Genomic DNA, 11,764 nt, shown 5'->3' on the forward strand with positions numbered 1-11,764 from the left:
GAGGCCAATTGTGTGTGGACATCTGGCTACTTGAACGGCCCGGCCCCACCACAACCCAAGCGAGTCTAACGACAGGGGTTAAGCGGTTAGGCAACTTCTGACGTCATCTTTCCCTCAATCATCCAAGGGTTAGTTATCTAACATTCATCCTACACAACGATATGACACATAGTTACAGGTAATTCGGCTACTAAATATATCATCGCAATTCATAGCAATCATCTCACAGCAATTGTTCATCTTGATCGTCTCTAACTATTGCGTACAGCAGCGTTTCTCGTTTCTCGTTTCTCATAGCAATGGCAAACAGTTACAGAGCCAGTTCGTCTTCGTCGTCCTCCTCGTATATCACCCTCCTTCCATACCGACTCATCGCGCGCTTACGCGAGGAAACCTCAATGGTCGAAATCGGCTGGTTAGTACTCTTCTTGTCACATTTAGACAAGCTTCCCATGCGGACGTGTGACTGCACGACACTCTGTAGACAACTACTTTGCTTTTTCGCACAGGTTTTAATCCCCATGTTCAGGTTCGTGTTCGCAGCTGTGTTGTGCTCGAGCTCAGATACAGACCCATGTTTGACGGGCGATATGCCCGGAACGTCGCGATACACCGAAATCCCACTTCTGGATTTCTTCATCGGCGCTACCGTATTCTGCGTCTTAAGCGGCATAGAAAGGTCGGGTATCCCTCCTAAAGTAACTCGCTTCGTAGCTTCGCTTCCTAAATTTTACACGACCATTAGTACATCACTAAGCTTGCACCACTCTATGCATTTAAAATATGTACGATTATTCTTCACAGGCGAGATCGCCAACCGTCCAATCTCAGTCTTAACTGTAAACAATTTCTTGGTCTCAGGTACTTTCACAGTTGCTTTGTCTGCTTGATTTTGTAAGCCTGTATTAACAGTCCTCGTATTCGGCGTCGATGTCGATATCGGACCTGTAATATCGTAGATGCCATCGTCCTCAAACTCGTCCTCCTCGCAAAATGCAAATTGATTACTCGCCGCTATTTTCGGCGTCGCGACCTCCGACGCAGGCAAATCATCCCCATTATCTGATGACAAGTAAATCCTCTTCATCCGTGCCGGCAAGGAGGTGCTCGTGTTAAGTTGCGGTGTAACATTCATATCGCTGGCGACTGCAAATGGCTTCTGAAGCTGCGATTCCTTTGACAATCGAGTTTGCTCCCGATTGAGATTAACCGAAATCTGCGAGGGTGGTGGTTTTTCCTGTTTAACTGCAGATTTCGATTTGGTCCGGGACCGGCGTCGAAGCGCGTCATCTTCATGTCGGACCTCCGACGCAGGCTTGACTATGATCTCCTCCGCTTTACTCATAATCCTCACCTTTGATGGCCGCTTCGTCAGAGTATCATCATCTCCCCCATCCTCCTTCGTTTTTGACTCGTCCCGGAATTTCCAAGCCTCGTTCACAAACTCTTTCAACACATCCTTGGATGGTGACAAAATCGACTTGCGCGGCGCAGACGGAACGTCCATCTTCTTCCCTTCCGGTGTAATTCTAACTTTACTTTTCGAACTCTTTACAAAATAATGAGAATTAACTGGTGCGGAAGGCGATGGTGAAGACCGTCTGTTCGATGACGAAGATTCACTTTCCATTAAATCGGAAGCAGACTCCCTCTTTGTTCTTTGCTTCGTCGTCATCCGTCCCTGTACCCACGACTCATCGCCTTCATCCTCATCAAATTCAAAAACATCAATTTCACTATCATTCTTCGCCTTCAATCTCGCGACCTTTGAGTTCGTGAGGGCCGTAATCGCAGATACTGCCGATCCCGATCCCGGCGTTTTAGCACTTCTCTGGTTGTCGCGAGTACGTCCCCGTTTGGAATACGTCTTCCTCGGGATTCGATGTGCGCTGGTAAAGGATCGTTGCAGAGTGCTTTGGCTTCCAAATGGATCGTTTCGGTCCGGGAATACATTCATATTTCGGAACTAATACAATATTGATGGCTGTTGTTTACGTGGTGAGGACGCGGTGCCAGCGCTTATAGCGTTGACCCCTTACCCACAATCGCGTGTCACGTGATCGAATTCTTGATATACAAGTTATGTGAGTGACATTAGAAAAATATCCGACAGATTACGTCATATACATTAATAAGTGCTCAATAAACTACAAAACGCCCGTAATGCCAAAGCTAATATACAAATATCACTAACCACCACGTAGTTGCGGCGTCCAACCATCTCTTACCAACCTTGAAAACGATATACTGATACTAATAGACGGCACGAGATGTCTACAATGATTAATATCACATCCAAGATATGTACGACAAATCTCATACATTTTCGCGTCCTCGTCGTCCGAAGACGAAGACGAAGACGAAGAGTAAGAAGAAGGGGGTTCAAATAAATCGTCCGAATCGTCCGATACATCAACTTCTCGTTTTCGTTTCGAATCAGTAGTTTCGGTATGTTCGTCCTGTTCTTTCACGCCATCATGGTTGTGACGCTTTTTCAGCTGCTCTGAGAGCCACAAAGTCGCGTCCTCTTGCTCTTTTTTAGCCATACTCGCTCTCATTTTAATATGATGCTCCCTCCGAATTTCACTCCTACAAAATCAGCCCAATCTCTGCATAACTGACGACTGAAAAGGACACATACTTTCCTTCCCGCTTCACCCTCCGTTCCTCTCTCTTCTTCAACATCCTAGCTCTAGACTTGCTCTTCCCCTTCCTATGGCCCTCAGTACGACCTCCGACCTTCACTTTCTTCTCGACCTGCGTCGCAAGATTATATTGATATATCAGAAAGAAAGGAAACATCCCCTCCAACTTTCTCACCGCGATCTCAACAATTGACACAGCACGGGGACACGCACCTCCTTCCGCTTGGATTGTTACTGGCTGGGTTTTCGTGATTTCCGTGAGCTGCACATGCGGGTCTAGTGTGAAGTGGTCTAGGATTTTCGAAATCGTTGTTGTTAGTGGTGTTGACTTTGCTATCGGGATAAGCAGTTCCATTGTATCTTTAGTTGATTATATGGTTGAATCGATTAACGAAATGCTAAAAGTGTATGGCTGCGGCGAGCAGGCGAGTGGTGGGGAAACCCTAAGCAATTTCATTTCATCCACTGTACCCGGCAAGTATTGCATCAGATGCAAATTAAGGCCCCCACATCGTATTATTAAACACAAGGTGTTAATTTATTGTTAAATGTCAATATCATTTTGCCTACACTAAAATGGAGCTCCTACGCGGATTATGAGTAGCATTAGGTCCATCATCTAAACGGCATGCGCTTGGTTTTGTGAGCGTCATCCCGTCCCTCTGTCTGGGACCAGCCCAGCATGAGATACTCTCAACTAGCCTACTCATCCGAGCTTCCAAACGCAGAAATAAGCACCAGATGAGTCTTCTTTAAGACCAAAGCAAACTGCTGTCATTCCTTCCACGCAGTAGAAGCTATTGTAACCGATTTGGTCTCATATATCGCAGCCAGTCAGTTACCTTGTAGATGCCAGTCCAAGTAGAATTGCCTTCAGATAAAAACACAAGCCCTCTCGGGTATCCAAGGGTACCCCTTTAGGAGCTAAATGGTCATGAATCTCAAAAACAAAATTAAAATTTGTTGCCAATATGTAGAAAAATGGACGAAGATTATAAGAATTTACGAATATTCCGTTGTCAAACAATGAAAACAAACTTCCATGGCTTTTACATATTATATACACAATGGATATGCTAAAAACTGGCTGAATATTTGTAGATAGAAATATAAATTACATAAACTACAAAGCCAATCGAAATAATAGCTAACAATACAGAACAGCACAACAACATCAACCAACATCAACAACAACAATAACAACAACGACAACAACAACAACACAACATAACATAACATAACAACGACGACAGTAACAACGGCAAACAACAACGGTAACAACACATCAACGCACCAACGACAATACAACAATAGTACAAAAACACAAAAAGGAGCGAATGCATGATTAGATAATTATAGAGGATACTAAACGAACCCACAAAACTCGCATAATAACCCTACCATGAATGCATAATATTGAAACCACTGAAAGAGTAACAAGTCTATAGATGAGGTGAAGAATAATATCGTCTGATATGGTGTGGTTACAATTCAACGAAACGAAACCAAGGACAAAGCAAAAACGCCATAATTTCCGACTCTGTTTCTTTTCCAATCCGATAACTTTTCTTTTTCTGGTCAAATATTTTCCGGCGCATTTATGATTCATAATGATGACTTTACTGCGCTATCTATAACTGTTGGATATCGTCGAAGTCAACTATGGCGAAATGCAAATCTGCGCACCCTGCTTCAACCGCGTGACTTGAGCCATGGACGGTGCAGCGGGAGTCGCCGCGCGTGTACTAGGTTGGGATCGGTTATGTATCATGTGGGACTGGACGAGGTGGCCGGCTGCAAGGGCAGAGCAGAGTGATAGTTCTCCGGCGAGCACGCCTGCCGCCACTATCTTCGCGAGTTGGCGGGCGTTGTCGCCGGGATTTGTTGGGTGTGGGCCGCGAACGCCGAGGAGGTCAAGCATGGATGATTGCGGTTCCAGAACGGTACCACCGCCTGAAAAAATTAGAACGCGTGTGCAAGACAGGGAGATCTAGTAAAAATACGTACCAATGGTGCCCACTTCGATAGACGGCATGGAAACCGAGATCTGCAGATTGCCACCGACGTTTTTCATGAGCGTAATACAATTTGAGCTCTCGACATTCTGCGCAGGATCTTGCCCTGTCGCGAGATAAATCGCCGTCACAACATTCGCCGCGTGCGCATTAAACCCACCAACCGAGCCAGCCATTGCGCTACCAACGAGATTCTTGCTGACATTGAGCTCGACCAGTGCGTCGACGTCGCTCTTGAGCACAGACCGGACGACGTCGCCTGGGATCATGGCTTCGGCGACAACACTCTTGCCACGTCCCTCGATCCAGTTAATAGCGGCCGGCTTCTTGTCTGTACAGTAATTTCCCGAGACTGCAATGACTTCCATGTCAGGGAAACCGGCGCTCTCCACCATTACGTTCAATGCATGCTCAACGCCTTTAGAAATCATGTTCATACCCATAGCGTCGCCGGTCGTGGTTCGAAATCGGACGAAAAGCATAGTGCCAGCAATAGCCGTCTTGAGTGAGCTCAGTCGCGCGAATCGTGAAGTTGAATCAAAAGCTTTCTTCATAACTCTCTGGCCCTCCTCAGAATCCAACCACAACTTCGCCGCTCCCGCACGAGCAAGACTTGGGAAGGCCACGCATGGTCCGCGAGTCATGCCATCCTGAGTGAGAACGGTGACGACACCTCCACCTGCGTTCATAGCCTTACAGCCACGCATAGTCGACGCGACTAAGCAGCCCTCTGTGGTAGCCATGGGGATGTAATACTGCTTGCCATCAATAATTAGCGGACCCGCAATACCGACCGGAATAGGCATGTATCCAATGACATTCTCGCAGCACGCGCCCAAAACACGGCTAAAATCATAGTGAAGGTAGGGCAAATTGGACTTCTCAAGTGTACCGTCTTCCATCGAGCGGGAGATAACAGCTCGACGAATATGCACGGCGCGGGTGCAGTCGCCAAGTTGCTTCTCCAGGGCATAGAGCGGTATCTTGCCGGATTTTGTGAGCGAGATGACGTCTTCATCCAGGAGCTCCTTGGTGCGACCGGCTTTGACCATTGCGACAGCTTCCTCAACTGGCAGTGGCCTCTGCTTCGGTTTTATACTGAACTCAACTAATCCGTCGTCAGAATCCTGTTCGTAGGAGGAGCTGGAGGAGGTAGTCGTAGTCGATGAACTGCCGGAAAGGTTGAGCACGTGAGGTTGAGGAACTTCGATAATTTTCTCGACAATCTCAACTTGAGGGGCATGTCCGCTAGCCTGAGAAGCCTTGAAAAGATACATGTTCAGCCCGACGCTGACAGCCAGAACAACAGCCACCCATTTGGACAGAACAGGATCGCCGATGGTCCGACTCCAAAACTCAAAAATGGAAAGAACCGTGTTCTCAAACACGGTAGACTTTGGCATGAAGTAGTAATCCATCGGAGGCAGCACGGTCACGACGAAACTCTCGAGCGGGAACATGGCGGGTAGAGAGGCAAGCCAGGGGCGCACCTTATACGGATCGACGCTAATTGCGCTCGGCTGGTCGCGAAATGGCGCAGTGGACAAGTTGAACAGATTGAGTAAGATGAAGCCGATGACCATAAACGTCTTGAAGCGCGAGATAGAAGAGTCCTTGAAGGTCTTCCCAAACAATACTGTCTCGCCGACGTTCTGAACCTCGCTTTCTTCCACACTCTCCGCAACACTCTCAGCGACTCGGTACGAGACACCGTCCTCCTCTAATGCCTTGCGGATGGAAACGTGGCGTTTGATACGATTGAACTCGACCTTGATGCTGAGAATCGCGACATAAAATGTAAAGAGCATAATGGCATCATACACCAAGATCCACACACTAAGGAAGCAAAACTGTCGGAGCCCGCCAACACCACTACTCGCACCGGCGACAAAGACGAGCATTTCAATAGCGTAGTCCAACAAAATCTTGGGACCGACTTCCTCGACAGCACGGACAACGTCGCCAATATGCGGCTTGTTGGTGGACTTGAGCGCTGCCTTGGTCAAGTTTATTTGAGCCTCGAAACCGATGGTGACGACGAGAAATGGGAGGCCTTCTGAGAGCAAGACCATGTTGATCGGTACGCCCATGTAGGAGGTCGTAACGAGCGCGAACAAGAAAGCGAAGGAAGACGACATGATAACCGTTGCGGCAAGCCAAATATTCGAGCCGAGTTTTCTCATGGAGAGGAACAAAGCGAGGAATGTGAGGTACATAGCTGCGTACGCCAGTCCCATGATGGCGACGTCAAAAGTCTCCGCACTCTAAACCATTATCAATACGACTACTTCCCAAATGTAGTCAGTCATAGAAATTTTCTCACCTTCAATTGCTGCATGAACCGAGAGTAGCTAAACTTGAACCACTCTAGCCAAGCAAATCCACGTCTGGTATTGGACATGTGCCAGACCCATCCAGAAGGCGCGCTGTCTACAGCCCTGGAAAAGCCATCGTCATCCGTGACCGTGGCAGCCGGAGACAGCTCGCGGACCGACTCAGTCCAGGACTTGAGTTCAGCGTAAGGGATAAGGACACCGCGCTCAGTGGGGTCAGCGGGTGAGGCGACGGAGTTGTTTATAGTTGGCAAAGGGACGTCGCCATCGTTGAAACGGAGCTTGACGAAGGCGTAGTGAGCGGCGGTGGGGAACTTTGTTGGGTCGTCGACTGGCTTCCAGTCGGCGTCGGCGTCGGGGGAGGCAGAGCGGTAGAGATGTGAGGGCGCAAGTTGTTCGGCCGAGTGCGGGACGGAAATGTTGAGGATGGAGAGGTAGCCGGTGGAGGCGATGAGGGCGAGGAAAACGATCGTGTGGATTGGGTGGGTCGACGATGGACGCGCAATGTTTGCGAGGACACGCGCGAGGAACTTCGTCATTTTCGCAAGAGTAGCAACAGGAGCAGACGCACGGCACAATTAGCCCGGTCAAGACTAGCCTGGCGATAGAGTGACCAATTAACGATAGACAAAGGGGCGAGGCGAAAGGTAGTAAAATGAGCGGCGAAGGAGCGGCGTCGAAGGGAGCGAGGGAAGCGTCGGTGACCGCCGCAGTTGTGCTGGTGACAGACACAAGACAACTAAACTGTCCAGGGTCTCGCTTGTTAACTAAGCAGACCACACATGCTTACATAAGCCTACACAACGCGCTGACTCAGCCTACAGGTCGTATTCGGTTTCGACATGCCTCGGATCACATTTTGCCAACCGCGGCTCCACTTTACACTACTTAACTTAGTGTTCCGTCGAGAGTTGCGAATACGAGAATGGGTTATTCCCGCTTTTCCTTTGTTCAGCATGTCGTAATCAGACGACCTATCAGGAATGTATGCGGGATTTTATTGGATATAATTAGCAATAAATACATATCGTGTGTGATGTTTTGACTTATTGCGCTGTAAATTTGACTAACCCATACCAACTCGTATCAAGGCGCACATATAGCTGGCGATGTAGCAATCTAACTTGGCAAGCTCCAACTCTAAAGAGATATTATTTATATCCTAGCTATCATTCACATTGATATGCTAACGGGCAGAACTGTTAGCCGATACAGGACGGGTATCGTCGTCCAAGATAGTCAACGTCGGTTGTTGTGTAACAGTCACGGCCTATAAACACACCCAACTCTAAGCAGTTCTCAGCCGAACCAACTAATATTGTACTATAGACACACTATACACACACGGAGCGATTAATTGTAATACTAGGCTCCGATAATAGCCGCCGCACATTTTTCACAACCAGCAGTCGAGTGTTATCATCATTATCATCATTATAATGTATTTCCAGTCAAAACGAGTCCCATAACGCCTGCAATGCCTCCTAGATATCAATCAACCAACTCCTAAATAACACAGTCTATTGCTACAACACTGTGCTTGTCACATCACGACAGATGACATCGAATAGGACATCATGATCATCGTCAAGATCTGTACAACAGCCCATATAAACGGAATCCACGTCGACATCGTAAACGACCCTGCACTGTAAATCAATCCTAATCTGCATCTCATCAGCCAACTGCCATCCACGACGACGACGACGACGACGACGACGACGACACAAACAAATCAAGAAAACTTACATAGCGCCAATGATACTCGCACTTATCAATGCTTCAATCAAGCCAACGAATAAATACACAGCTATTATCAAGCCGCTTTTCAGCCGTCGGTTCATCAATGCGGCCCATATTCCCGCCACAGCATGCACAACACCATATAGGATTAGTGTCCAAAAGAGTGTGAACCGCCAAATGTCGTAATGGTAGTATAGGTAGTAAGTTGTTTGCATCTGGGGACCATTCGGCCATCGGAGGGATGGGAAACTAGGGGTTTGATAGCCGTATGGGATGTAGACGGCCTGGTTCCTGGTTGTGTCAATTTAATTTCAGTGGTAGATAGATATATACAGCTCTTTAGAAAGCTGATTCGGAGGGAACATACTGAATATCAGACACCAGATCCGACATTGTGAACAGAATTCTCGCAGTCTTATTATCGTCACCGCGGCAGTCCAAATAATATCCCAGATCGTTACCAGATCAAATTCTTATGGAGCATAGTATACATAGCTTGAGTCCGCTGCTGATGAACATATGATGAACATATGGCCGATCGATCTCGTTACCTACTGCGGACTGAATTGAACGCTGCTCACGTGATCCACAACCGCGGAAACGATACGACGAATACGCAGGCATTGCGTCCATGTTTCTGGAACTTTCAAGCTTTTCGGCGGTCTCGAGACCAAGCATAGACTTCAGCTGGTCGGCAATCACTCACAGCATTTACTTTATCCGCACACTTTTATATTTTACAAGAGGAAACTTTGCGCTGAATAGTTTTTGACCGTACACGATCAATTAATACACAATGGCATCTGAAGCGGATCAGGTATGTCTGTCAACGTATACTTCTTCCAGTATTACTAACAAATTGTCACAGTACAAAGCACAAGGCAACGACTTCTTCGCAAAGAAGCAATACGACGACGCTATCGCTGCCTTCACAAAAGCGATCGAAGCCTCGTCGGCACCGAACCATATTCTTTACTCCAACCGATCCGGGTCGTACGCTTCCAAGAAAGATTTCGAGAACGCGTTGAAGGACGCAGAAGAATGCATCAAGATCTCGCCGACGTGGGTTAAGGGGTACACGCGCAAGGCAGCCGCGTTGCATGGACAAGGTGATTTGGTCGGTGCTCGGGACGCGTACGAAGAGGCGTTGAAGCTTGATCCCAATAATGCACAGGCGAAGAGCGGATTGAAGTCTGTTGACGAGGCGATTGCAAATGAAGCCGCGCAGGATGGGACCACTCCCGATATGGGTTTGGGGGGCATGTTTAATGATAGGAATATATGGGCAAAGTTGGCGGCGAGTCCGAAGACGAGCGCCTACCTTGCTGATCCAGGGTTTATTGAGAAGCTGAAGCGGATCCAGCAGAACCCGGCGGCAGCGACTCAGGAGATGATGTCAGATCCGAGGATTATGCAGGTCATGGCCGTATTGCTCGGGATCGATATTACCATGCCGAATGGTGGAACCAACGCTGAGGAGGCAAAAGATACACCCATGCCTGATGCATCGAAGCCAGCGCCGTCGTCGTCATCACCATCGTCATCATCATCATCCAAAGCCAAAGAGCCACCAGTCAAGGACGAGTTAAAAGAAGAGGACGAAGACACGAAGAAGAAGGCCAAGGCAGAAGAAGAGAAGGCGAAAGGCAATAAGGAATACAAGACCCGCAACTTCGACGCGGCCATCGAGCACTACGAAAAGGCGTGGGATCTCTGGCAGGACGTGACATACCTCAATAATCTTGCCGCAGCGGAGTTCGAAAAGGGTGATCTGGAAGGATGCATCAAAACATGTGAAAGGGCAATCGAGGAGGGCCGCTCGCTCCGGACGGATTACAAAGTAATAGCGAAGTCGTTTGGTCGTATCGGTACTGCATACCACAAACTCGGAGATCTCGATCGGTCCATCGAGTATTACAACCGGTCTCTCACAGAGCACCGAACGCCGGACGTGCTTATGAAACTCCGAGCAGTAGAGAAGGAGAAGATGCAGAAGGATGTCGAGGCTTACATCGACCCCGAGAAGGCGGAGAAAGCGCGTGAGGAAGGAAACGCGTTGTTCAAGGCCGCAGACTGGCCGGGCGCGGTCAAGGCATATACCGAGATGATCAAGCGCGCTCCTGGCGACGCGCGTGGATACAGTAATCGCGCGGCTGCCTATGTCAAGTTGTTGTCATTCCCAGAGGCCGTAAAGGATTGCGATATGGCGATCGCGAAGGACCCGAACTTTATTCGCGCGTATATCCGGAAAGCAAATGCGTATTTCACTATGCGGGAATATACAAAATGCATCGAGACGCTCAACGACGCGTCAGAGAAAGATACCAAGCATGAGAATTATTCCGAGATCGAGACCTTGCGCTCAAAGGCACTTTCTGCTCGGTTCCAGGCCCAGGAGGGCGAGACAGAGGAACAGACCATGGAGCGAATCAGCAAGGATCCGGAGGTCGTGGCAATCTTGCAGGATCCGTAAGTAGTCCCCTTAGCTGTGAGATGCAAAGAATATTGCTAACGTGAGTAGTGTGATGCAATCGATTCTTGGCCAGGCGAGAGAGAACCCAGCCGCGCTGAACGACCACATGAAGAACCCTGAAGTGCGGAAGAAAATCCAGCTACTTGTCGCAGCAGGTATTATTCGCACGAGATAGAAAGACATGCGGTATATAACTATGACGACGTGAATTGATTGATGTAAAAGCGGTGCATAATTAATTCATATTCGTAGCTTCGTTTGGTTATTGTCAATCTAATTCAAAATGTCCTCTTTCAATTGAGTATTTAAGAGGGTCTACATGTTTAATACGTTTCTGTCATTTTCCCGAACTTTGTTGACGTCTAATTCAAAAGATTTGCACATGATTACAGAGGTCGTGAGTTTTATTGCAGTTTGGCTATAATAGTGCAACCACTGTAGTACGTAGCATAGAACAGATGTCAGTAGAGACCTGCGTATGCTCTGGCAAATATGCGTATCTGGTACGGGTTCCGTTGTCAGGCTGATCATCTTCCGACTACAGACAATTAACAT

General features: G+C 48.0%; 5 protein-coding genes across 5 annotated transcripts; 1 reads left to right on the forward strand and 4 right to left on the reverse strand.

The window, feature by feature from the left end:
- Positions 1 to 103: 103 nt before the first annotated feature.
- Positions 104 to 1,981, reverse strand: V1513DRAFT_447738 (uncharacterized protein). The gene is made up of 2 exons (XM_066898430.1): positions 790 to 1,981; positions 104 to 723 (listed from the first exon to the last, which is right to left on the reverse strand). Exons 1-2 carry the CDS (start codon positions 1,955 to 1,957, stop codon positions 311 to 313), a joined length of 1,581 nt encoding a protein of 526 aa, XP_066752614.1. The 5' UTR covers positions 1,958 to 1,981; the 3' UTR covers positions 104 to 310.
- A 101-nt stretch (positions 1,982 to 2,082) lies between these two features.
- V1513DRAFT_447740 (uncharacterized protein) lies at positions 2,083 to 3,043 on the reverse strand. Its single transcript, XM_066898431.1, has 3 exons — positions 2,642 to 3,043; positions 2,323 to 2,589; positions 2,083 to 2,274 (listed from the first exon to the last, which is right to left on the reverse strand). Exons 1-3 carry the CDS (start codon positions 2,998 to 3,000, stop codon positions 2,190 to 2,192), a joined length of 711 nt encoding a protein of 236 aa, XP_066752615.1. The 5' UTR covers positions 3,001 to 3,043; the 3' UTR covers positions 2,083 to 2,189.
- Positions 3,044 to 4,305: 1,262 nt separating this feature from the next.
- Positions 4,306 to 7,532, reverse strand: V1513DRAFT_381547 (hydroxymethylglutaryl-coenzyme A reductase-domain-containing protein; the record flags this gene model as incomplete). Its single annotated transcript, XM_066895076.1, has 3 exons — positions 4,306 to 4,598; positions 4,653 to 6,924; positions 6,984 to 7,532. 3 exons carry the CDS (start codon positions 7,530 to 7,532, stop codon positions 4,306 to 4,308), a joined length of 3,114 nt encoding a protein of 1,037 aa, XP_066752616.1.
- Positions 7,533 to 8,536: 1,004 nt separating this feature from the next.
- On the reverse strand, positions 8,537 to 9,129 carry V1513DRAFT_459358 (uncharacterized protein; the record flags this gene model as incomplete). The annotated part of the gene is made up of 3 exons (XM_066899750.1): positions 8,537 to 8,660; positions 8,743 to 9,027; positions 9,104 to 9,129. The coding sequence occupies 3 exons, from the start codon at positions 9,127 to 9,129 to the stop codon at positions 8,537 to 8,539; spliced, it is 435 nt and encodes a 144-aa protein (XP_066752617.1).
- A 208-nt stretch (positions 9,130 to 9,337) lies between these two features.
- Positions 9,338 to 11,753, forward strand: V1513DRAFT_447745 (uncharacterized protein). Its single transcript, XM_066898432.1, has 3 exons — positions 9,338 to 9,553; positions 9,605 to 11,205; positions 11,258 to 11,753. Exons 1-3 carry the CDS (start codon positions 9,533 to 9,535, stop codon positions 11,382 to 11,384), a joined length of 1,749 nt encoding a protein of 582 aa, XP_066752618.1. The 5' UTR covers positions 9,338 to 9,532; the 3' UTR covers positions 11,385 to 11,753.
- The last annotated feature ends 11 nt before the right edge of the window (positions 11,754 to 11,764 follow it).

This window comes from Lipomyces chichibuensis, assembly GCF_038497645.1.
Source record: "Lipomyces chichibuensis strain CBS 12929 unplaced genomic scaffold V1513scaffold_24, whole genome shotgun sequence".
In the NCBI taxonomy this organism is placed as follows: Eukaryota; Fungi; Ascomycota; class Lipomycetes; order Lipomycetales; family Lipomycetaceae; genus Lipomyces; species Lipomyces chichibuensis.

Bases quoted from the DNA above. Each gene is read 5' to 3' on its own strand.
- V1513DRAFT_447738 (XM_066898430.1), bottom strand. From the start codon at position 1,957: ATGAATGTATTCCCGGACCGAAACGATCCATTTGGAAGCCAAAGCACT. The intron at 724-789 runs GTACATATTTTA...TGTAAAATTTAG, and splicing joins CTCGCCTGTGAAGAATAATC to GAAGCGAAGCTACGAAGCGA.
- V1513DRAFT_447740 (XM_066898431.1), bottom strand. From the start codon at position 3,000: ATGGAACTGCTTATCCCGATAGCAAAGTCAACACCACTAACAACAACG. The intron at 2,590-2,641 runs GTATGTGTCCTT...CTGATTTTGTAG, and splicing joins AGGGTGAAGCGGGAAGGAAA to GAGTGAAATTCGGAGGGAGC. The intron at 2,275-2,322 runs GTATGAGATTTG...TAATCATTGTAG, and splicing joins GACGACGAGGACGCGAAAAT to ACATCTCGTGCCGTCTATTA.
- V1513DRAFT_447745 (XM_066898432.1), top strand. From the start codon at position 9,533: ATGGCATCTGAAGCGGATCAG. The intron at 9,554-9,604 runs GTATGTCTGTCA...AAATTGTCACAG, and splicing joins TGGCATCTGAAGCGGATCAG to TACAAAGCACAAGGCAACGA. The intron at 11,206-11,257 runs GTAAGTAGTCCC...TAACGTGAGTAG, and splicing joins GTGGCAATCTTGCAGGATCC to TGTGATGCAATCGATTCTTG.